This window comes from Gymnogyps californianus, chromosome 3, assembly GCF_018139145.2.
Source record: "Gymnogyps californianus isolate 813 chromosome 3, ASM1813914v2, whole genome shotgun sequence".
NCBI classification, from domain to species: Eukaryota; Metazoa; Chordata; class Aves; order Accipitriformes; family Cathartidae; genus Gymnogyps; species Gymnogyps californianus.
In genome coordinates, this window is record NC_059473.1 from 127,894,272 (window position 1) to 127,917,846 (window position 23,575).

The 23,575-nt window shown below is 46.4% G+C and overlaps 1 protein-coding gene across 1 annotated transcript in view; it reads right to left on the minus strand.

The window, feature by feature from the left end:
• The window catches only part of PPM1G (protein phosphatase, Mg2+/Mn2+ dependent 1G), a 30,021-nt gene that overhangs the window by 4,106 nt on the left and 2,340 nt on the right, over positions 1–23,575 (minus strand). The window contains exons 2-5 of the mRNA XM_050893310.1: positions 20,384–20,453; positions 4,142–4,227; positions 2,057–2,189; positions 169–638 (exon numbers count right to left, since the gene is read on the minus strand). Coding sequence (XP_050749267.1) covers positions 169–638; positions 2,057–2,189; positions 4,142–4,227; positions 20,384–20,453 — 759 coding nt within the window. The remainder of the gene's footprint in view (positions 1–168; positions 639–2,056; positions 2,190–4,141; positions 4,228–20,383; positions 20,454–23,575) is intronic.

Consider the following 23,575-nt stretch of genomic DNA (forward strand, 5'->3'; position numbering starts at 1 on the left):
ATCTAAACAATCCGCGACACTCCCATGAGATGGTCTCAAAGTATCAGCCTGAAAAACCTACTCCTAGGACACACCTAGGATGAGCCAGAGGCTCGTAGCTCAAGTACCACAGCAAGCAATGCATTCTGCCCAGCCAGAAGGCCACTCTGTCCCAGTGCTGTTTCCTACCTCACTGTCTTCCTCCTCTTCCTCAACCTCATCTGACTCATCCTCACTGTCCTCAAAAAATTTGGATTTGGTTGTGCGCTGGGGCTTTCCCGTAGAGGAGCAGGAGGGCCCGGCCTCCCCAGTAGAAGAGGTGACGGCCTCGTCACCTTTGCCTAGTTCAGGCTTCTGCAGAGCAGGGCTGTTGCCTCCAGCGCTGGCTTTGTCTGAGGTGGAGGAAATACCCGTGATTTCTTCATCTGGCTTCCCATTCTTCCTCTCCTTGTGGTCGGTAAGCTCCCCTGGGTCAGCCTCTCCATTCATATTTGACTCCCCATCATGCTGCTTGCCTGTCCCCTCTGCAGCGTTCTCCCCAGCTGGAGCTAAAGACTTGTTTTTGAGGTTCTTGGTGCAGTTTTGTCCATAACGTGTGAGAAGCTCCTCAATGGTCATTGTGGCTTCTTCATGCAGAAGAGCAGCTTCTTCATTATCCACTAAAAATGGAAAGGGGGAGGGGGGTGAGGACAAAGAGGGTCAGAAAGCAGGATACATCACCATAGCAGCAGCTGTGCGGCACACGCTGGGTTCAGCAGTGAGCTGCCCTGGCTGGAGGTTGCTATTGCAGACAGCTTTCAGCAACGCTCAACAGGCTGATCACTAGCAGGCACAAACGCAGCCAGGTCTGCACCATCCCACAGCTTCCAGGCGCTGCAGATGAACAATATGCAAATGGCAGGGCAATGGCTTTTAACCACAGCTGATGCATGCAGTCTGCAAGTTACCCTAGTGCCTCCGGCCTCTAATGCTAACTGGCTGACTTGTAGGCAGCACAGAGCATTTAAATCAGATGTAAGGTTGGAGGGTAAAGAGCCTCATATTTCTCAAGTGCACGCTCATCTGAAGCTGCGGGGGAAGCAGATAGACCACTTTCATGTGCAGATTTGTTCATTAATACTGCAACTGGGAACAAGAATTTTTTGTTATAGCAGTTGCTCCATGGGCCTTAAGCACCACAGGGATCCCAACCAGCTGTAATCTAGACACTTAAAAACAGATGATAGAATAGCTTTAGGCAGTGAATGCAGCATCTCCCAAGTGGGACACTAGACAGAAAATAAGATCACTTTCCCTAACTACAAGCCAATGACCACCACCTCCCTACTGACGTCCCCTTGGTTATAATTTTCTTTGCTAGTTAATCCCAAAAGGAAAAGAAACACCCATATCCCAAATACTCCTGAAAATACAGGACAAAAAGAAAAAAACCCCAACCAACCAACCACTTTGTCCCTGGTCAGCTGGAGAATGAGGGCCAAGAAATTCAGCATTTTCAGACCAACACACAGTGTTCAAGGTGATGGTATTGCTTTACATCTGCTTCAAGGCTAGTCACAAGATGTTCAGCTGAGAGCAGCACAGGATTCTACCCTGGGATTCACCTTCCAGCTGGCTTCATGGTCTGGCAACTACTTGCTGGTGGAAAAGCACACTTGCTTCTTTGTGAGAAAAAGAATTGCTGAAGAGACCAGAATCTACTTCAATCTTATCCGCAGCTGGTGTCTCTGCCACCAGCTTGGGAGAGCTAAGCACTGTTTCACTTTCACAACTTAGCCCACTTCCCAGCTCAGAGGTTTCTGACACATCCCAGAACTCTGCACCCCATGGAGGAAGCCCTATGGAAAACTGCGACAGACTGGTTTGTTATTTATAGGATTAAGCTACCAAATGAATCAGAATTCCCCTAGCATCAGCCCAAGCAATAAACAGTGTTGATGGGTGGCAGTTCAACTCCAGCTGAAATTTAACTGAGAAATTTGGACAGAAAACCTTCTGCTAAAGGAGACCTGGCCCAACTGCTCTCAGTCCCTGTCCTGGCGCTGCAGTGTTGTCTATTCAGTAGCATCTGACTTACCATCATCTTCATCAGCAACTTTCTCCTTCTCATCTTCATCATCTTGGGGTCGCCCAGCCATCTGAGAGAGCTCTTTAATCACCTCCTCAGTGGTGAGCTTGGCATCTATGGCTAAGAAAGCATCTTCCAGAGCCTACGTATGAACATAGACATGAGAGTGTGCACAGTTTCACCTTCCTTACAGGATGCCTGCATGTCAAGCTGTGCAATCAAGTCTCTCCCTGAACGCACAGCATACAGAATCACAGAACGGCTGAGGCTGGCAGGGACCTCTGGGGTCTACCTGATCCAACACCCTGCTCCAGCAGGGACGCTCAGAGCCGGTTGCCCAGGACCCATGTCCAGATGGCTTTTGAACAGCTCCAAGGATGGAAACTCCATCACCTCCCTGGGCAACCTGTGCCAGTGCTCGGTCACCCTCACACTGAAAAGTGTTTCCTGATGTTTAGGGGGAACCTCCTGTGGTCCAGTTTGTGCCCATGGCCGCTGGTCCTGTCCCTGGGCACCACTGGAAGAGCCTGGCTCCGTCCTCTCGGCACCCTCCCTGCAGGTATAGATTCACATAGATTCAATCCCTCTGAGCCTCCAGGTTGAGCAGTCCCAGCTCCCTCAGCCCTTCCCCACAGCAAAGATGCTCCAGTCCCTTCAGCATCTTGGTGGCCCCTCCTGGACTCTCTCCAGTCTGTCCATGGCCCTCGTGTACTGGGGAGCCCAGCACTGGACCCAGCACTCCAGGGGTGGCCTCACCAGCGCTGAGCAGAGGGGAAGGATCATCACCTCCCTCAACTGGCAATGCTTTGCCTAATGCAGCCCAGGACGCCGTTCGCCGCCGTTGCAGCAAGGGCACGTTGCTGGTTCAGGGTCAACTTGGTGCCCACCAGGACCCCCGGGGCCTTTTCTGCTGAGCTGCTTTCCAGCTGGGTGCCCCCCCGCGGGTACCGGTGCTGTGGGGGTGTTCCTCCCCTGGGGCAGGACTTTGCCCTTCCCCTTGCTGAACTTCACGAGGTTCCTGTCAGCCCGTTTCTCCAGCCTGTCCAGATCCCTCTGCGCTACAGAGCAGCACGACCCTCTGGTGTACAGCTGCTCCTCCCAGCTTGGTGTCATCTGCAGACTTGCTGAGGGTACACTCTGCCCCAGCCCCAGATCGCTAATGAAGATGTTAAACGGGACTGGACCCAGTATTGACCCCTGCGGCACACTGGTCATTACTGGCCTCCAACTAGACTTTGTGCCACTGACCACCGCCCTCGGGGCCTGGCGATGCAGCCAGTTTTCAATGCACCTCACTGTCTGCTCATCCAGCCCATGCTTCCACAGCTTCTCTAGGAGGATCTCATGGGACACTGAGTCGCAAGCCTTGCTGGAGCCCACAGCGGGCCTGGGGACGGGATAGCATTCAAAGCCACTGTGAGGGATGGCTCAGCATGCAGGCTCCTCTACTCAGCAGACAGGCTTATTGCAGTCAGTGAGCACAGCCAGCTTGGGATCAGCAAAGCACGATACTTGGGTGTTTCAGCCTAGAGCAAGAGCCACAAAGTGATTCAGGTTTGCTTTGTAGGCTATCCTCAGTCTAGATGTAAATGGAAGTTCTGGAGGGACTGCCTTCCCCTCACCCACACTGCTACAGATCCCAGCACCAACCCACGGGATACCCAACGTCAGATCAGGCTTTAGTACTGTGAGGGAGAATTACAACAGAGGGATCGCTTGGTGGAAGCAAGACATGAACTAACCTCCAACCTCTGACAAAAGCTACCCCCACCCCCCAAAAAACAACCCACCAAAACCACTCAAAGAACCAGCCCACACCTTTGACTGGAATGAGTCTGAAAATTAAAAAAACCCAAACAAACAAAAACCCAAAAAGGCAAAAAAAGAAAGCTGGAAAATAGAAGAAGGTTTATCTTTGAAAATACAATCAACACCTGGTGTACCCTCCTAGAAACAAGGAAGGGAAATTAACATGGAAGACACAGCAGACAGACCTTGGAGGGACAGGGCCCTGCACATAAGTATTAGGTATCTAAACAAAGGCTCTCCTCTGCATTGGTGCTTACTTGTTTCAGGGCAGAGCTAGATTCTTACCTTTTGCAATTTGCCTTCCTTATAGGCCTTCTGATCTTTGATTATCTCAGGAAGATACTTGGCACAGTACAGGGCAACTTCTTCTCCTGCAAGAGAGCAGAAATAATTTAAAGAGGCTGGTCCTCCAAGAATCAAAACGCACTCCTGAGCAACTGAATTCCTGAGGCAAATCTTGGGACACAAACCAAAACTAACCCAGACACGGAAAAGTCACGCAGCAACAGACTGCTGGGGATCTCACTCACACCTTCCAGCAGGCTGCATCTCCAAAACAGCAGGATTTGCTGATGACCCCGGCAAATCTCAATGAGCTTTTACCTGCCAGGTTTGGCCAATGCTATAAGCTTCCTGAAAGGGAGCTTAGGCCCATTTCGGCACTTAGGCCAACTGTTTAGGCCCATCCTACCTAGAAAGCTCTATTTTCATGTGTAAGCGCAGGGATAAACAACAAGCAGAGGAAAAGGGAAGCTTTTGGTCAATGTAAGCTCTCTCTCAGAGCACTACCAACACATGACGAGCAGCACAAAAAGCACTATGTATTCTAGTGTGTGTTCTAGACCAACGAAAATACGATGCCATAGCCTTCAGATAAGCTTTTCAGCAAGATGGGGGTCCTGATCAGCAGAGCAGTCATCTTGGTAGAGGAAGGTGTGCGTGTGTGCATGGCACGAGTGAACAGTGGCCAGAACACCAGGCTGCCAAGAGCACAGAGGGTAACTTGGATTGATGGTCAACAACTCAAACCAAGCACCCATTCCTAGAGCAGCGGAAAGATTTTTAAAAGCCGAAAATACTCCAGCAGCTCAGTAATTAATATTGTCAAGTATGCAACAGAGCACAGGAGATCTTTTTTGTGATCATGAAGGTGCTATTAAGAGAGGAAGAATATTAAACAGAGTGAGGGATCGTGAATTTCTGCAGTTCAGCTCAGCAAGGGTGACCAGAAAGAATAGTGCAACTTGGAAGAGATCAGTCTAGTAATTTAGGTTTTTATATGAGAGGCAAAGAACGATGTAGGACATAGGAACCTGGCTCACAGGTCACGAGAATGAAAAATTAAAGTTAGAACCTGAGAAACAAACTAAATGACAGCCACGGAAGGGTGGCAGAGAGGGGAGCTGGGCAGACCGCAGGCAGGTGGAGGGGTCCAGCCGCAGGGTCCAGGAGCGTGCTTAAGACTGTACTGGATGAGCCATTCTCTATCACAGGGCAAAGGAGGAGTAGTATGAGTGGGCTGAGCATAGCGCTCGAGGGCGCCTCTGCATGCTGCCGGCTTTCCTATAGGAAAACCTTCCTATATAGGTAAGGTGAGAGAGCCATGTGTCCTCCTTCCCTCCTGGCTACAGAAGGACGGTTTTTACAGCAGAGCTGTAACAGCCACGCAACTCTTGATCTCCCTGCTAGCACATCCCAGCTTCCCTCCCTTTCTTCCAGGCAAACAGAGCCTGTGCAGGTAGCTGGGCATGACAAAAAGTAACGCACACAGGAGCGTGCTCTGTGAAGGAAAGGGGAGCAGGGGAATCGAGGGGAAAGTATGAGAAGGGTGGGAAGGAGCTAGCCATCAGCTTAGCAAAGGGAGAGGCAGAGGGAACATAGTGGGAAGCGAAGAGGTGGTGAGATTTGAGAGAAAGAAAGAAACAGCAGACAAGGGACTTTTCAAATGTGCCTGCAGAAAAGGGATCAAGTGGCCATTGACAAAGAACAGAAACCTTGCAAAACCTTGCAAAACGGTTGCTGTTAAAATAGCGCTGCAAAAAGTTCAATGCTACGGATCTAGACAACAAAGAGACTGAGCTCTATTCTGACCATGCTCTCAAAAATGGGGGCGGGGGGGGGGCGCGGGCGAAGAACAAAAAAGGATCACAGAAAAATAAGTGATCTAAGAGAGAAATAGGAGTGACCCTAGCATTTTAATGAGAACTTAAAAGGGAATACCAAGGTGACCTGACAACCACAGAACTGGCAGAAAAATAAAAGACTGGCCAGACCTTACAGGATCTCAAATGAAAAGGACAGACAATTAATGTCTATTGACATGGGCTTATGGAAGCAGATCTTGCCAATCCAACTCAACATCTGCTCTTAAAGATACTACGATTTTGGCTGATAAAACTAAGGATGCTGATGTAACAGATTTAGGTAAGGTATGTAACACGCATATATATATATTATATATAACTTACATATACATATATGTGTATGACAGGACTTTGCTTAAAAAGTTAAACTTTCAAGACAGCACATGCAGAATAGGTTAAGGAACTGCCAACTACCAGTCATGAGATGAAACTGAACAAATCACATGGGAAGATGTGTTTATATGCAGTCTTGAAGGACTGGCTCCAGATGATACTGTAACATTTTTATGAAAGAAGCAAAATAAAACAAAATTTCTATGAGAAAATTGTAGATGGAGGGAATGGTGAATAATGACAGTGACAGGGCTTCCAGATCACTTGATGAACTGGGGGGAGTGAGCAGGGGCTGCTCAGAGAGGTATGGCCACCGAGGAAAACGTGTGCACAGTCTTGGACCATGGCAGAAAACCACCCAGCGGATCCGAATGCTCTATGAGATGGCCCGGAACAACAGGCCAGGAGAACACTACGCGCATCCTTTTATTTAGGCTGCTTTTACTTAGAGTGTAAATTAGCAGGCCACAAAACAGTAGCCCAGAAGCACTTGCAGAGAACACCGACAGCTGCTACGTCCTTGCTTGTACAACAGGGATCACGTGGACCAGCCTGGCCGAAAGGCAGCCGGGGCAGTCTGCTGCAGGGACACAGGGCTCTGCCACGGGCAGAGCTGTTCCAGGCGAGTTCCAGGACTCGGCTGGCACCTTGGCTGAGACCTAGACATGATGGCGATGCACTCCCACATAAAGGCTTGACCAGTAAGCAAGGCGGTGCACTGAGTGTGCCTCAGCAGTCCGATCAGGAGAAAAACTAGGAAAACTGCAGGAATATCTAATCCCAAATCAGGATCTACCGGACAGGAAAAAGGCTCAGTGGGCTGCTGACACGACTGCCGGTCATCGCAGGGGGCAGCTGCAACCTCCTCCAGTTTCTCTTCCAATTTGCAATCACTCCTGCCTGCCCAATCTGGACCAGCACGATGGCGCTGACATCTCGTACTCATCTCATTTTGACACGCTCTGGGGCACTGAACTGCATCATCTAGAGTGTATGATAGAGACTCAGGTGGGTCATCTACACGCAAGCCGTGCTGTACCCTGCAGCTCTTCAGAGGCTTCCCCTATGGTCTCACCCAAACGCTAAACAGGAATGGGGTGGGTAAAAGCCTGCATCGCTGGTACCAGGTAACTGTTCTGGCAGAAAAGGACTGGCCACAGCTACCTGCTGAGATCAGAAAGGGAGAAGAGAGCGACCAAAGGGCACCCCCATTCCTGCCCAGCAGGGTCTGCAGATGAGGCAGCAGCTCTGTGCAATCCGTGCTACTGGAAGCAGCTGACAGATCTAATAATACCAGTGTGGACACCTGATCACCCACCAGATGGAAAAGATGACCGAACATTGCAATCTTTCTGCCACAGCTAGGGACAAGGGATTTTCTTCACAGCCACAAGTAGCTTGATCTGAGAAAGCCACCAACAGCTTTGCAGCCTTGGCCCCAGTACGTTCCCTGTAAGCAGGCAGGGCATGGGGCTGGAGCACAGCCTGCAGAAAGATGCTTTCCACAAGCCTGGCAGCACTGCGCAAAGCAATGCAATAGAGAAAGATCTTGCTCTGTCACCACAGAAGCAGGAAGCCAGCCCCAATATGAAAAGCTTTGGCAGTTAAACAAGCCATTTCTTTGAAATAGGGACACTGAGATTAAATAGTGATCCAGGAATGTCTTATGTGCCTGACTGTGGCTACCCAAACACAAATTATTGTAAGAGAATTTGTACGTGGCACAGAAGACAAGAAACCTTTGCTGCTTCCCATGCAGCTCCAGCACAGATAGCACAACAGACATTTCTGCTGCAAACTGATGAGGCTTCACACAGGACCCTTTTGCCAGTCTCCTAGACTTCTCTCTCCATCAGCTGCAGCTCACCCTCAAACCAGGCCACCCTCTGTGAGCAGAGCTGGTCGTGTTGGTCCCCTGTCTCCCTTGCTCAGAGGATACAAAGGTGCTCACAGTGTTTTAACCAAAACATCTAGAAAAACAAGATTCTTCTTTGGAGTCCTCTGGCTGTGGAAGATGATCCATCAAAACAAGTCCTCAAATCTAACAGGTGCGTGTCCCTTTGGTGCACAGGAGGCAGCTATCGGCCTAGCACACAGACCTCAGGGCTAGCTGTTTGCACAGCAGTCCCAGTGAGATCTAATGGGTTTTATAAGCTGAGTCAATAACTCAAAGCACATTGCTGCCACAGTGGCCAGAGAAACTGAACTGGCTCAAGGAATTAATCTTCTACATGCAGACAGACGTACTAAAATATTCTGTCTCAGCACTTCTGGACCTGTCGCAGCAAGAAACCCACCAGGTTTTTCTCACTGATAAAGCCTTTGTGAGAGTGCAATAGAGAAGCTCTACTTCACTCCAGGTCCTGACTTGCACACTGAGTGGCTTCTACGTACCAGGACCAGCTGTGGCAAGGGAGCCTTTCTGCAGTTTAGCCTGGATGCAATCAGCATAATTACCCAGTGGATGCTAATGGCTCCTTTCAGTTCACTATGTAACATACTCCTGGATTTGGTTACACTTACCCCAAAATCAGCCCACCTACCACCACATTGTACCAAGGTCTTGTCTTCATTAAATATCAAGTATCCTCCCTCTGAGGGCGGGGATTAGGGCATCAGCAGCAGGGCTGAAGAGCCAGGTAATTACGAAAGCCGATTTAGACACCTCAGTCCTGCTTGGTGCTCTTCATCAAGGTCCTTCCCTGCCAGTTCCACTAGGGATCAAAGGATTCAGCCCCATGATACTCCTAGCCCGTGGCATGGAATTAGGGAGGAGAACAACTATCGAAGAGATACCAGTTGCAACTGAGTAACAGCGACTCCTTGGACAGACCACAAAGATCTCAGAGCAAAAGACTTCCCCGTTCCTTTTACGGCCACTTGCTGCTTTTCTTCAATGGTGCCTCACCTACTACAGCACTATCTCAAAATTAAAGTTTCCCTCACTTCTGCAGTTACTGTGTTATACACACAAATTTACTCTCTTATTACGGCTGTATAGAGAAGCAACAGACAATCCACCAGGATAAAATATTCCCAAAACCACTCATGCTCACCTGGGCATCAGAAGTGACTAAAAGCTTCAAAATCATCTGTCAGCAATGAATTAAGTGCTCAGGGCTGTGTAGCTTCCTAACCAGACCTACAGCAAATGGTCCCGGTTGCCCTCACCTGTAACAAGCATTTGAGACAACATTTCCAGCAAAATGGTAAAAGTTGGGAAGAGCTATTTGAAGCACAAAACTGACCTGCAAAGCAGTAAAATGGAATGAATTTTCCAAAGATGCAAACACCCAGAAAACAAACAATTTTGTTCAATCAAGAGAAGGATGAGTGCATGAGTACAATATAGCGCAGCAAGGTAAGTGTGAGGAACTGCCACACAGGCTCTGCCGCTCACCAAGGTGGGCAAGACTGCAGGACTATCTCCCCAGGGGAAGGAGTGAAGTCTGTTGCTTTTAACTTCCAGACAAGACTCTACGCACTGCAAGGTGCATTTTAAACAGCAATAGGAGTCCTGGCACTGACAGTGTTAGGACAGCAGGGAAAAGAAAACCTCAAACGCAATTTCCACTTCTTCACACTTCCTCAAGAAGCAGGACAGAGGAGAAGCAGAGGTACAAAAGCAGGCCCTGGTACGCACGGGTGTGGAGTGCCTTCAGCTGCTGGGGATGTCAAAAGCCTTCAGGGGCTGAACACTTAGAGAATACAAATACTCAGCTATGACCATAATACATAACCAACAATGAATCCAGGATCACATCTTCCATGTCTTCAGTGTGAAACCCACTGTAAAACTCTCAAAGTCTCTATGAATCATTTTATTAATGTTTTCTAGAGGAGCAGCATCCAGCTAAGTAATGCCAAAGCCTCAGCTGCATTTCCTGCTTAATGCGACACAGATGCAGTAGCAGGAAGGTCTTCAGGAGGCTAAAGTAAAATATGTAACGTATATTCAGTAGCACTGAATTCAGTGAAAAAGTAAATATCTAGAGGATTCTCCAGAGTGTGTACTTTCATGTTCCTACAAAATTATAAAAAGAGACAGCTTTTTGTTTGCGAAAGAGCACGTGGAGTTTTCAGGATGTCTGAAAGACCACGCAGAAAGGTGAAAGCATACATGGGAAAGTTCAGGTCTCAGAGCATATTTCTGCACAGCTAGATGCCACTGCCAAAAACTACATCTGATTCAGTTTTAAAAGCAGGAGTCACATTCAGATGAAATATGGAACAAAGTCAATTTATCTCGGCATTTCAGGCAAGGCTGGCTCCAGAGTAGCTAAGACCCAGCTGGAATCTCACTGCAGTATGATTTCTCTATCTCCAGGAGCACAGGCTTGAATATGACATGTGAAGACAAGAATGGGCAGCAGCTTCAGGGCAGAAACCCAGGCAAGAAAAAGGCTTCCAGAGACACAGGTTCCTAGATCAAATCTTTTTCAGTGCCTGTGCATGCACAAACCCATCCTATCTCACCTTCAGAAGGCTGAAAGTAGATCCCACTCCAAGATTTGATCTGTATTTAGACACATACACACCATTTGAATATAAAATAAAGAAAGCTTAGAGTCAAATAACAAACTAGCTAACAACAAATATCACAGAACCCCTATGGATTGGAATACTGTGTCAAAACAGGAAAAGAAAAATTTTAAAACCAGAGTATTAACTCCCACCCTGAGACAATGACAGGGAAGCAGAATGCTAAGGCAGATCAGAAAGCAAGACAACTGTCATGGTTCAGCACTATCTAAAGCCAGCTAGATGGCTTTCACCTCTGCAAACTCACTCGATTCACCTTGTCCTTCAGCAGTTTCTGCGACTTGTTGTATAGGACTCCACACAGCAGCTTTCCACCTCCAATGCTTTCCTACAATGCGACAGGACCCATCAGTAAACAGGGCATATTGCCTCTCATTTTCTGGCAGTTTGTTATACAGTGGGGCCTCTTCAGCACGCATCACCTCCTCCTCTGGCAATATTCCAAAATCTTAGCCTTCTGACCAGTCCGTGATCACTTCTATAATTCCTGGGAGACTGGGGCTTCCTATTCGAGTTTGTTGCGTGATCAGTGCAACCCACTTACTCCATGTAGCATCAGTTGCATGATGTGTAGAAGGGACCTTGCCTTTGAACATCTAGCCCAGCACAGGCAATCGAGGTGCCAAAAGGAGCTGTGCTTCAGTACCGACTGCTTCTGAAGTGGCTCGAATTCCTTCATATGCTGCTAATATTTCTTTGCCAGTTGGAGTGTAACAGGCTTCAGATCCCCTATATCCCCGGCTCCAAAACCCTAGAGGTCTACCTCGAGTCTCTCCAGCCGCTTTCTGCCAGAGGCCATGGCAGATGAGGCCATTATCCCTGGCTGAGGTGTAAAGCACTTTTTTCACATCTTGTCCTGTCCGGACTGGCCCAAGGGCTACTGCACGAACTATCCTCCCATCTAATTTGTTCAAAGGCTTGCTGCTGCTCAGGGCCCTATTCAAAGTCATTCTTCTTCCGGGTCACTCAATAGAGAGGGCTTACGATCAGACTATAACCTGAAATATGCATTCTCCAAAAACCCACAAGAAACCTAAGAAAGCTTGTGTTTCTTTTTTGTTAGCTGGTGGAGACATAGCTGTTATTTTATTGATCACATCCATTGGGATATGACGATGCCCATCTTGCCATTTTATTCTGTCCTGGTTTCGGCTGGGACAGAGTTAACTTTCTTTTTAGTAGCTGGTACAGTGCTGTGTTTTGGATTTAGTGTGAGAATAGTGTTGATAACACTCTGATGTTTTAGTTGTTGCTAAGTAGCGCTTATCTTAAGCCAAGGACTTTTCAGTTTCCATGCTCTGCCAGCAAGCAGGTGTGCAAGGAGCTGGGAGGGAGCAGAGCCGGGGCAGCTGACTTGAACTAGCCAAAGGGGTATTCCATACCATGGAACGTCATGCCAGTATATAAACAGGGGGGAGCTGCCCGGAAGGCGCGGATCGCGGTTCGGGAACTAACTGAGCATCGGTCAGCGGGTGGTGAGCAATTGCATTGTGCATCACTGGTTTTTTTTCCTTCCCCCCCCCTTCTTTTGTTGCATTCCTTTTCATTACTATTATTATTATATTTCATTATTACTATTGTTAGTATTATATTTTACTTTAGTTATTAAACTGTTCTTATCTCAACCCACGAGTTTTACTTTTTTTTCCTTTGCTTTCCTCCTCCTCACCCCACTGGGAGGGGGAGGGGGAAGCGGCTGCGTGGTGCTGAGTTGCTGACTGGGGTTAAACCACGACATATTCCTAAAAACTGAATTTCCTGTGCAGGTCCTTTGACCGTACTTTGGTTTATAGCAAAACCAGCTTTCAAAAGAATCTGGATTATTCTTCTCCCCTTCTCAAACACTTCCTCCGCCGTGTTGCCCCACACAATGATGCCATCAATATACTGCACATGTTCGGGAGCTTCACCTTGTTCCAGTGCAGTCTGCATCAATCCATGACAAATGGCAGGGCTGTGTTTCCACCCCCGGGGCAGTCGATTCCAGGTGTTCTGGACGCCCCTCCAAGTGAAAGCAAACTGTGGCCGGCACTCTGCTGCCAAAGGGATCGAGAAAAACGCGTTGGCGATATCAATTGTTGCATACCATTTGGCGGCCTTTGACTCAGTACATATTGAAGTTCTATCATGTCTGGTACGGCAGCACTCAGTGGCAGCGTGACTTCATTCAGGCCACGATAGTCCACTGTCAGCCTCCACTATACATTAGATTTTTGCCCCGGCCCTATGGGACTATTAAAGGGTGAATGAGTCTTACTGATCACTCCTTGACTCTCCAGTTGCTGGACCAGCTTATGGATGGGAATCAGGGAGTCTTGATCAGTGCAATATTGTCGTCGGTGCACTGTGATGGTAGCAATTGGCACCTGCTGTTCTTTAACCCACAGCAACCCCACCACAGACAAGTCCTCTGAGAGATCAGGCAAGCTAGATAGCTGTTTCATCTTCTCTGTATTCAAGGCAGCTATACCAAAAGCCCATTGGTACCCTTCTGGGTCTTTGAAGTACCCTCTCCTGAGGTAGTATATGCCAAGGACACACAGAGCCTCTGGACCAGTCACAATAGGATGCTTTTGCCACTCATTCCCAGTTAGGCTTATCTCTGCCTCCAACACACACAATTCTTGGGATCCTCACATCACTCCAGAAATACAGATGGATTCTGCCCCTTTGTAATCTGATGGTATTAGAGTACACTGTGCACCGGTGTCCACTAGAGCTTTATACTCCCATGGGGCTGATGTGCCAGGTCATCGAATCCACACAGCCCAGCAAACCCAGTTGTCCCTTTCCTCTGCCTGGCTGAAGGCAGGGCCCCTCTATTCCTGGTCGGAGTCTTCATTACTTATTTTCGTAACTGCAAAACAGAAGTCCCTTCATCAGGGTCAAAAGTATGATCAGCCCTTCTACTCTGCTCAACAGACACTGGAGCAGTCATTTTCCTGGATGGATGCTTTTTGGCTGTTGTTTTTCCTTGCCGTTCCTGTACCCAAGCTTCTAGTCTCCAGGTAGGTTCACCATGCCGCCTCCTCATGTCCTCCCCCTGATCAGACAGGAAGAACCACAGGATTGCATGTGCTGTGTGCCACTGGTACCCTTTCCCTTGAACAGAAAAAGGCTGACTCTTAATAGCTGAGGCCTTGGTTGGAGTGCGTGAGGAAGACCTACCCTTCTCAGCTTCCTCAGACATTTTTTGGGTCAGTCTGTCCACAGCTGAGACACAGGCCCACATGGAGGAAGCGAGATTATCTTCATATTCTCAGAGTTGTCTGGCCAGTTCATCTATAGCTGGTGCCTCCGTGTCTGTCCAGCTCATTATCGCCAGGGTGTGGGCGTATGACGTCGGTGCATTTCGTACAAACATTCGCCACATGGATCGCGTGCACCGTATTTCATCTGGGTCTCTGGATGCCTGGTCATCACCCAGGTTGTTACAGATCACCTCCAACACGGCTAATTCCCTCAGATACTGGATACCTCCCTCAACGTTGGTCCATTTGCTTCGGGAATTTGCAAGTTCTTCCTTGAAGGGATACCTGTCCTTCACACTTGACAGGAATCGCTGCCAAAGACTGAGGACTCCTGCCTTTTTCCCAATCCCTTTGTCAATGGCCTTATCCTTAGCAAGGGATCCTAGCTGCCGGGCTTCCTTACCCTCTAATTCCTGACTACTGGCACCAATATCCCAGCATCAGAGTAACCAGCTGAGAATTAGCTCACCTGGTTGACGGCTAAAATTTTTTCGCATATCTCACGGCTCACTTAGGGATAGGGATCGGGTGGTTTCTGTCTCATCTATGATTTCAGTCTCTTCCTCCTCCTGTTCCTGTGACTGCTCTGCTCCAGAACAGGCTGCCTCTTCTGATTCTTTCTCCTGCTCCCTCTTAGGAGAAGCTTCTTCATCCCTTACTAAACGAGCTGACATCCACTTCCATTGTTTCTTTTTAGTTATAGGGGCGACTGATATAGTGTCTGGTTTAGCCATAGTGTCTGTTGGTATGTTTTCCCCCTCTTCTCCCTGAGGGTGCTGCATAATACCAAGCAGTGTTTGGTAGATGCTGGCCAGGACCCAGCACAGTGCGGTAAGTTGTGCCTCTTTGGAATAGCCATGGCATTTTTTTTCTCAAACATTCTATCACTTCATCAGGATTGTGTAGTTGTTTGGGAGTGAAGTTCCAGACCATTGGACATGACAAGTTCTCTAGATACCTACCCATATTGTCCCACATGCCATGCCATCCATGACCATACTCTCGTGGAGCCTGAGTCATATTCCTAAATTGCTTGTTAACCTTAGACAAAACCGAAGCAATATTCCTAAGAAATACCAATAGAAGTATTTTAACTACCCAAGGACGTTCAAGATACTGAGAAGTTATTGCAATGAGGGAGAAAACATCACAGAAGAAGGTAGCGAAGGTGCCATTCTGTATTTCCTCCACAAAAAACCTCTCAGAGGAAGAAATATAATTGTTAATTGTCTCCATGAGATGGTACCTGAAATACAGTAATGGCTTCACTACAGAGCCCAAATACCAGATTAAGCTCAAGGTCAGTGTTTTAATAACAAATTTCCCAGGCAAAACACCACTAATCACTACAGAGCACAGCAAACTGCAGAAGCCAACACCAATCTAACACGTACAGCAAAAAAATAGAGCATGGCGTAGATCAGATAAACTACTGTCGAGAACAGATGAATCAATATCGTGACCTGCAACTGTTAACAGATATAAATCCCTTCTAATACGCTCTGGTCAATCTGTTATCATCTCAAACCCTTCAGGCCCCACGTTGGGCACCAAAAAATGGACTGTCATGGTTTAATCCCAGCCAGCAACTAAGCACCACACAGCCACTCGCTCACTCCCACCCCCAGCAGGATGGGGAGGAAGAGAATTGGAAGGGTAAAAGTGAGAAAACTTGTGGGTTGAGATAGGAACAGTTTAGTAATTGAAATAATAATAATAATGTAATGAAAAGGAAAACAACAAAGGAAGAGAAATAAAACCCAAGAAAGATAAGTGATGCAAATGAAAAGAATTGCTTACCACCAACTGACTGATGCCCAGCCAGTCTCTGAGCAGTAGCCCCCCCGCCAACCTTCCCCTGGTTTTATTGCTGAGCATGACGTCATATGGTCTGGAATATCCCTTTGGTCAGCTGGGGTCAGCTGTCCCAGCTGTGTCTCCTCCCGATTTTTTGTGCAGCCCCAGCCTGCTCGCTGCTGGGGCGGTGTGAGGAGCAGAAAAGGCCTTGAGGCTGTGCAAGCATTGCTCAGTGTCGTGGTTTAACCCCAGCCAGTGGCTAAGCACCACGCAGCCGCTTCCCCCTCCCCTCTCCCAGTGGGATGGGGAGGAGGATTGGAAAAAAGGTAAAACTCGTGGGTTGAGATAAGAAGAGTTTAATAACTAAAGTAAAATAAAATATAATACGAATAATAATTAAAAAATAATAGTAATTGTAATGAAAAGGAATATAACAGAAAAAAGATAAATAAAACCCAAGAAAAGATGAGTGATGCACAATGCAATTGCTCACCACCTGCTGTCCGATGCTGCAGCAGCGATCCGCCCCTCCCGGCCAACTCCCCCCTGTTTATATACTGGGCATGACGTTCTATGGTATGGAATACCCCTTTAGCTAGTTCAGGTCAGCTGCCCCGGCTATGCTCCCTCCCAGCTCCTTGCACACCTGCCTGCTGGCAGAGCATGGGAAACTGAAAATCCTTAACTTAAGATAAGAGCTACTTAGCAACAACTAAAACATCAGTGTGTTATCAACATCATTCTCACACTAAATCCAAAACACAGCGCTGTACCAGCTACTAGGAAGAAAATTAACTCTATCCCAGCCAAAACCAGGACACTCAGCAATAACGAAAACATCCCTGTATTATCAACACTGTTTCCAGCACAAATCCAAAACATAGCCTCATACTAGCTACTGTGAAGAAAATTAACTCTACCCCAGCCAAAACCAGCACAATGATCAAGAACAGGGCAAGAGAGATCCATCGCTCTGCATACAAACTGGAAAAAAATGACAATGGGGCTTGCTGTATTCAAATTAAACACCCTGGTAGGAGCAAAAAGAAAACCTCACTATGACAATGTTGACCTCTGAAAAGGGGGAGCTACGTGTCAATGAAGGCACTTATTAAAAGAAAATTAAAAGAAACAGCTAAAAGGATAAAGCATGTGTAGATAGCAACAGAGATTGATCAGAAACACCATACCAGAGGTGCAGAGTACTGGTATACCATTCTCCAAGATTCGGGGGCAGGGAGGCTAGGGCAAGTAAAAAGGAAACTGGGGAAGGCAAAAAACCAGCAGCATCTTTCAAAAACTGGAAGTCTTGTCCGCAGGGGGAAAACATAAAAGAAAAACTGATGAGTGAAATAGAAAGCTAAATATGAAAAAAACTCCACCCCACCCTTTTTTAAATAATACAATAATAAAAACTTTTCTCAACCCGCCCGGAGCAGGAAGCTTACTGGAGAGTTTAAGGCTGATAGATGAGCAAGGTATAAAAGAAAAGCTAAATTCATTTTTTGCACTGGCAGCTAATAAAGCTTAGAGAGGTTCCCACCCTAAAACCTTCTTTTACATGGGACAGACCTGAGAAATTGTTTCAAATTAAAGAACTAACACATCAATAAAATCATACAAAAGTAGGGATGGGCAGAAGTTGTTCTTCAGAGTCAGGTTCAACTATACCCCTGTCCTTCCTGATAAGGTTTGTCTAGGAAGAGCTGTAGAGATTCAATCACTGGAAATCTAAAATACAAGTTAGAAAACCTAAAATACAAGTTAGAAAACCATGCCAGTGCTTTGGCATTCTGATTAATGCCTTTCCCTACTGTTTATCTTGAATCTTTCCTATTGTATTTAAAAACAAAACAAAACACATTCCTTCATGTTCTACACTAATGGGAATGTCCTAAGAATGTCCAAAGTCTTTCTAAAACCCAACACATGAAATAGATCTTCCTATTAGCTGAGAAACTAACACACTGATCTTAAAGAACAATAGATTGGTTTGATATTATTCATTCTTGATCAGTTTTTGCTAGATGCTACTTATCATTCTTATCTGCTAGATGCTTACAAATGGTTTCTGAGTTTCTGCAAGAAATAACATTAAGTTGACTAGTTGCTGAATCCTTATATCCTTTTTCCTTTGTACTTCTCTGCCTTTCAGAACCAACCCATCATCCCAATGTTCTCAAAGATAATCTTCAGGATATCAGCAGTTGCTCCACCCAGGTCTCTGCACACTCGAAGTTCAGGAAGAAAATAATTTCAAAACACTAAATCTAAATGCTTCAGACTGAGACGACATCTTTTGAAGTGCTACTAGTCAGCTACCTACTCAGGCTGACCTTTTTAATAAGGACTACTGCAAAAAAAGGTCTTAAACTCTTATTTACAAATTGGTAGAATTAGATAACTCAGTGCTAAAGGAAAGCAAGAAATTATGAACTGCAGTATGTAACCTTCCACTTGAATCTGCTCCACTATCAGAGAAATGAAAGGCATACATATCATACCAAAGAATAAATTAAAAAGCCTCAGAGAGTGGTGGAAACTGGGTTCACAACACCACAGACCACTGTATCTGGTATGGGAACACAGCAAACAGTAGAAATTGTAATAAATAGAATTAGCAGATACATGGATACATATGGTAGGATGGGCAGGGGTTAAATATACAGCAGAGAATGTCACAAACTGGTTAACGTTTTTTCAAAGAGTCAATGAGCAGCAGGAAATAGGCAATTTAGTTGATCTACTCCATATAGATTTTAAAAAAGCTTTCAAATAAATCATCAAATGTTTTACATACTAAGCTGCCATGGGAAAAGAAGTAAGGTTTGATAGAAGCAGACAGTTTTCAAAATGGAGGATGGCCACTGGGAGAGTTCCTTGAAGATTTACATTGCTCAACACCTACATAATCTGGAAAAGAGGTCAGTAAGAAGTGATGGATCATTCAGGATGATCAAAACTAAAGTAATTTGCAAAATTTAACAGCAGGATCTTGCGCTTTTACATGATATTGGCAGATGAAACTCCTCACTGACAAAGACAAGAACATGAAAAAAAGAAAAGACAACCAACCTCCATATGCACATTGGATGGACTGAAACCCACCTATTACCACTTAAGGAAAGATCTGGAAGAAACTGGGGACAGAGTTCCAAAAATGTCACCTTACAGTTTATTTGTATCAAAACAGCTAACATGCTGTTAGGAATTGTTAGGAAAGGAACTGAGAATAAAGCAGAAACCACTTCTGTCACAATAAATTCTCGGTATATCTGTAACTGGAAAGGTATAGGCACTTCTATTCAGCCTAACTAAAAGCATGTTGCAGAGCTAGACTATGTCCAAAAAAAAAAAAAGGACAAATACAATCACAGCTGTGGTATAATATAATGTTTGGAATTCGTGGCTATGTCCACTAATGAGTTCCATGGCCCAGGCATTTCATCACCTATGCTAAAAATTACTAGAATGATCCATGGTGCAATTTTGGCATAAGCTAGTTAGCACTCTCGTAATTTCTGGACACAGTTCAGGATCTAGTAGGAACCAGGGACCAACAGCCAGTTTGGATGCAGCCACACTATGCTAAACACTAAGACAGCTTAACAGCATCAGTGTGGCCAGATTGTGCCAATTGACCTCAGTGCCAGAAAATGGGTGCTGCTGTTATTTAATAGTACAGATTCAGCTGTATGACCAGAGGCAAGTCTAGGACTCTTCTGACTGGAAGAAAAGACATGGAGTCCAAAATTATGAAAGTAAAAAGTGCTATTAGAGTGATTATTCACTAATTTCTTGTAAGTGTTGGGGATGTTGCAGTGAAATTATCAGGCAGCAGATTTAGATCAAAGTCTTTTTTTCAAATAATAAAGTTCTATACAAAACATCCTATGCAAATAATCACCAAACATATAAACCTGGCTTAAAATGCAATTAGACAAATTCATTAAGAGTTAGCTCATCAAGAAGACTCAAGCGTGTCTATAAGATCGAATGACTGCAACCTCTAGCTCAGGGAGCCCTTACGTGGGGAATGGAAGCTGGGAAGGTATGTCAGGGAATGGATCTGCCTGTTCTGGTTTTTTCACTCTTTCCTTGGGCAACCACCAGAACATACTAACTAGAGTCAGACCTTGTGTCCAATCTCATGCAGTTTTTCTTACCGCCACTCTTCTGTGACTATCCTGTCTAGCTTATCCACCAAGAAAATAGTCATTCTTAAAAGTTTTCGAAGATGGAACGCAAATCTCATTTCAATTTTGTATCAACCCATGACTTTCCTTCTAGAAACCCTAAGAAACTTTCAGAACCTTAGTCGATGATATCTATCAAAGAAAATGCTTCCCAAGAAGGAGCAGGATTTCTAATGATAGATAGATGCTTGCCCCAGCGGCCACTGAGCAGCCTAGAAGAGCCACACTGAAGGACTCTGGAGAGAACACAGTGGAAGCAGTTACCTCCGTGTCCATCGTAGACTGAGAACATGGCTGTTTCACTGTCCAGCTCGGGTATGCAGTTGTGTGCATCCTGAAAGAGAGAGCAAAAGTCTGGAATGACATGGATTGCACTAGACCCCGCAGACAAGTGGGAGAAAGGAGCAGGGAGGCTATGAGCACTGACACAGGGATTCTCAAATCCTGAGGGAGAGCAAGAACAGTAAGAAAGCCTCTCATATTCTCGAAAGCTTACCTGGCGAGCACTCATCTTCAAAGAGGGGGCACGGATCTTTAACGTTGTGGTGCTCTCTGTGCTAGAGCAGTAACCCAGCCTTGTCACCATGCGATTGTACCGAAAACCCCTTCAGATCCTCACTACAACAACTCTAGATATGGCCAAGTTCAAGCCAGAATCAAATCCCTCTGCTCACGGTACTTGTAAGGCCTGCGTTACTGTAGTAGCTCACAGTCCTTAAAGAACATGAGGCAGCAAGCTGCGCTCTATTGCACAAACCGGTACCTAGGCTGAGGGCTGTCTAGCTGAGCGTAACTACAGAAATACAAGTTATACTGGTACCAATACAGTGGCAACTTCCCCCCCCCCAGGCAAATGCAACTGGCTCAGGGTCACCTATGGAGCCTGGCCATTCCCACAGACGCTCTCTTCCCTGGTTCTTGCCAAACAAGAGCCATGCAAACTGAAAAGCCACTCCGATGCACTGATGAAGCCAGAAAGTCAAATATGGAGCCTCCTGACCTCATGCCTTCAACCAACCGTGGCTTTGCCTTTGCTTGTCCTGGTGAATACGGTCACAGACAGCAGCAGTTGTCTATCCGAACAGCCCGATGAAAGGCAGCCTTGCAGGACACAGGATTACCACATCCAGTGAGAACAAACAACTGGGCCGGAAAACCTTCTCTTGTGACAAAGGCTCCTGCTCTTCTTGCCACGTGGGATGCTCGAGGAAGGCACTGCTGGCCTCAGGCACAGCTACCTGACAAGCAAGGCAAAGAGCCTGGCCTCTCTCAAGTGTCTTTTAAGCAGTGAAGCAAAGGACAAGCAACTAGTCAACTAACAGTGCAAAAACCAAAGTACAAACCCAGCTATCACTTCCTAAGGTAAGACAGGCCTCTTGGTTCTGGCAACTGTCCAGAAACTCTGAGACTCTCCGGGGGCGAACAAGAGGGAAGGTGTGTCCCAGGGGCATTTTGGGCTTAAATATCAAACTGCATTGAGCCTTTCCCTGTGCATGCTCCCAAACTACAAAAGATCAACAACATATAAGCTATATACACTCAGCAACCTTTCTCTCCACAAAGCCTCTCAAGAACAGCAGACTTTGAAGAAGGCACCACCCAGATTTTACAGCCAGGTGCCTGACCTCTTTCACCCTACGGGTAAGCAAACCGAACTTGGCTATTCCAATGCAAAGCCTGGAACTGATGGACGGACTGAATCTTTCTCTTAAACCCTCTCCCTGCTCAACTGATCTCCTAACATTCCTTAAAGTTCAAGCCGTAACCTACCAACTTCGAGCCTGACCGCACCCCACACGCTTTTGTTCAAGAACAACCATGTGATACTTTAAACAACATGATCTAGTCTCTTTGCTGCGGTTCAAGTTCATCACCTTAAAGTTAAATGTGCTACAGTTACCCCAAAACACTGCGCTTACTCCAAGACAGCTGGCTCAAAGACTTGGATGTGTCCATATTGCCAGTCATAACCTAAAATTTCTATACATGCACACAGCTACACTTGCTGCACAGCCAAGCAACTGTTGAGCTCTTCTGCTTTTTTATCGTAGGACTCCTTGGATAAGAGCTCTTTGCCCTCTGGAGTCCCACAATCTTATAAGGAGAGAACTCCATTCCCCTGCAATTTCTATCAAGTGCTAAGGAAAACAGAAAAAGAGAGGTTCTGGGTTTATGCAGCACTTAGTGCAATGAAACTCCTGACACTGTGATGAAAACAGTGTCTGAACAGGCAAATTACAATCTTAGTTCAAAATGAAAAAAATGACTCTGAATTATATGTAGGAAATTTAACCAGAGAGCTCACTGGAGATAGCGAATGAAAATAAGAATAAACAGAGAACCAGCATTATTATGCTCACTTTTCAGAGCATTTACAGAAGCTACCGAGACAGCAAAACCACAACAAAGTAACTGGGATAAGTCCCAGGTGACTAAACAGCAGTTTAATTAGAGCAAGTAATGCAAATGCTGCTGGGGAGGAAACCAAATATTGGCAGCAAAAACGGTCTCTCCATTTGTAGAGCACTCACCGCAACTTGTCCTGACCCTGGACCAGGGCGCTGCAGTCAAGGAGGGCACACAAACAAGGCCAGCACGTGTTGGTAGGAGACGGTTCAGCTCCCACGCTGCGCACAGGGCTTGCTGTGCACTGCTCTGAGCACGAGCGCTAGCGGCTCTGCAAGCCGAGCTGCACACCAGTCCCTGGCATTTTCAACACTACGAGCAGTTCAGAGAGCACCTGACTGACCACTAAGACCACCTTGTGCTGCCAGCACAAGAGGCTGTCAGTTACAAGTCTCCATCCCTGCTTCCAGGCCTGGTAAGCTCACTGCACTGATTGTCCCCCAAGTAACCACGATCTCATGCTCTTCGGACCGAGCAAGAGCTCACAAAGCCTGGATGCCAGCTTCTGCTATCTACCCTTCCCCTCAAGGGTGGGACTCTAGGTCTCCCCCAGCTACCTCAGTGGTTACTGTGGCAGTACTGAAAAACACTATGTTTGAAACATCAAACATCAAATTCAGTTGAAATTAGCAAGCACATTAAAACTGAGACTTAATTTGACAAATCTCCATATTTTGAACCAAATTCTTGCATTTTTTGAAGCAAGGGCTTTTTGTCTGAGCCCAGGAGTGAAATGAAGCTGCACACAGGGGTTATTGGTGTCTCATCTTGGAGATACGGTCAGAGCAGCACCACCCATCCAACTACCTCCCCAAAGTGCCTCCTGCACCTTCCACTGTATCCCAGAGCACTCCTCGCTGTACCATAAAGCCATCTTCAGCTTTTTCCCTTTTCTTATGTGCTCATAGTACCTAACACTATTTTTTTGGTATCCTTGTCCTTTGGGTCCCTCATCTGTCCAAAACATTTCCTTACTCACAAAGCAACCTCTCTGGACTAAGAATGGATTTTCATTATAGTATTTCTTCAGAGTATACTATTTACCTCACT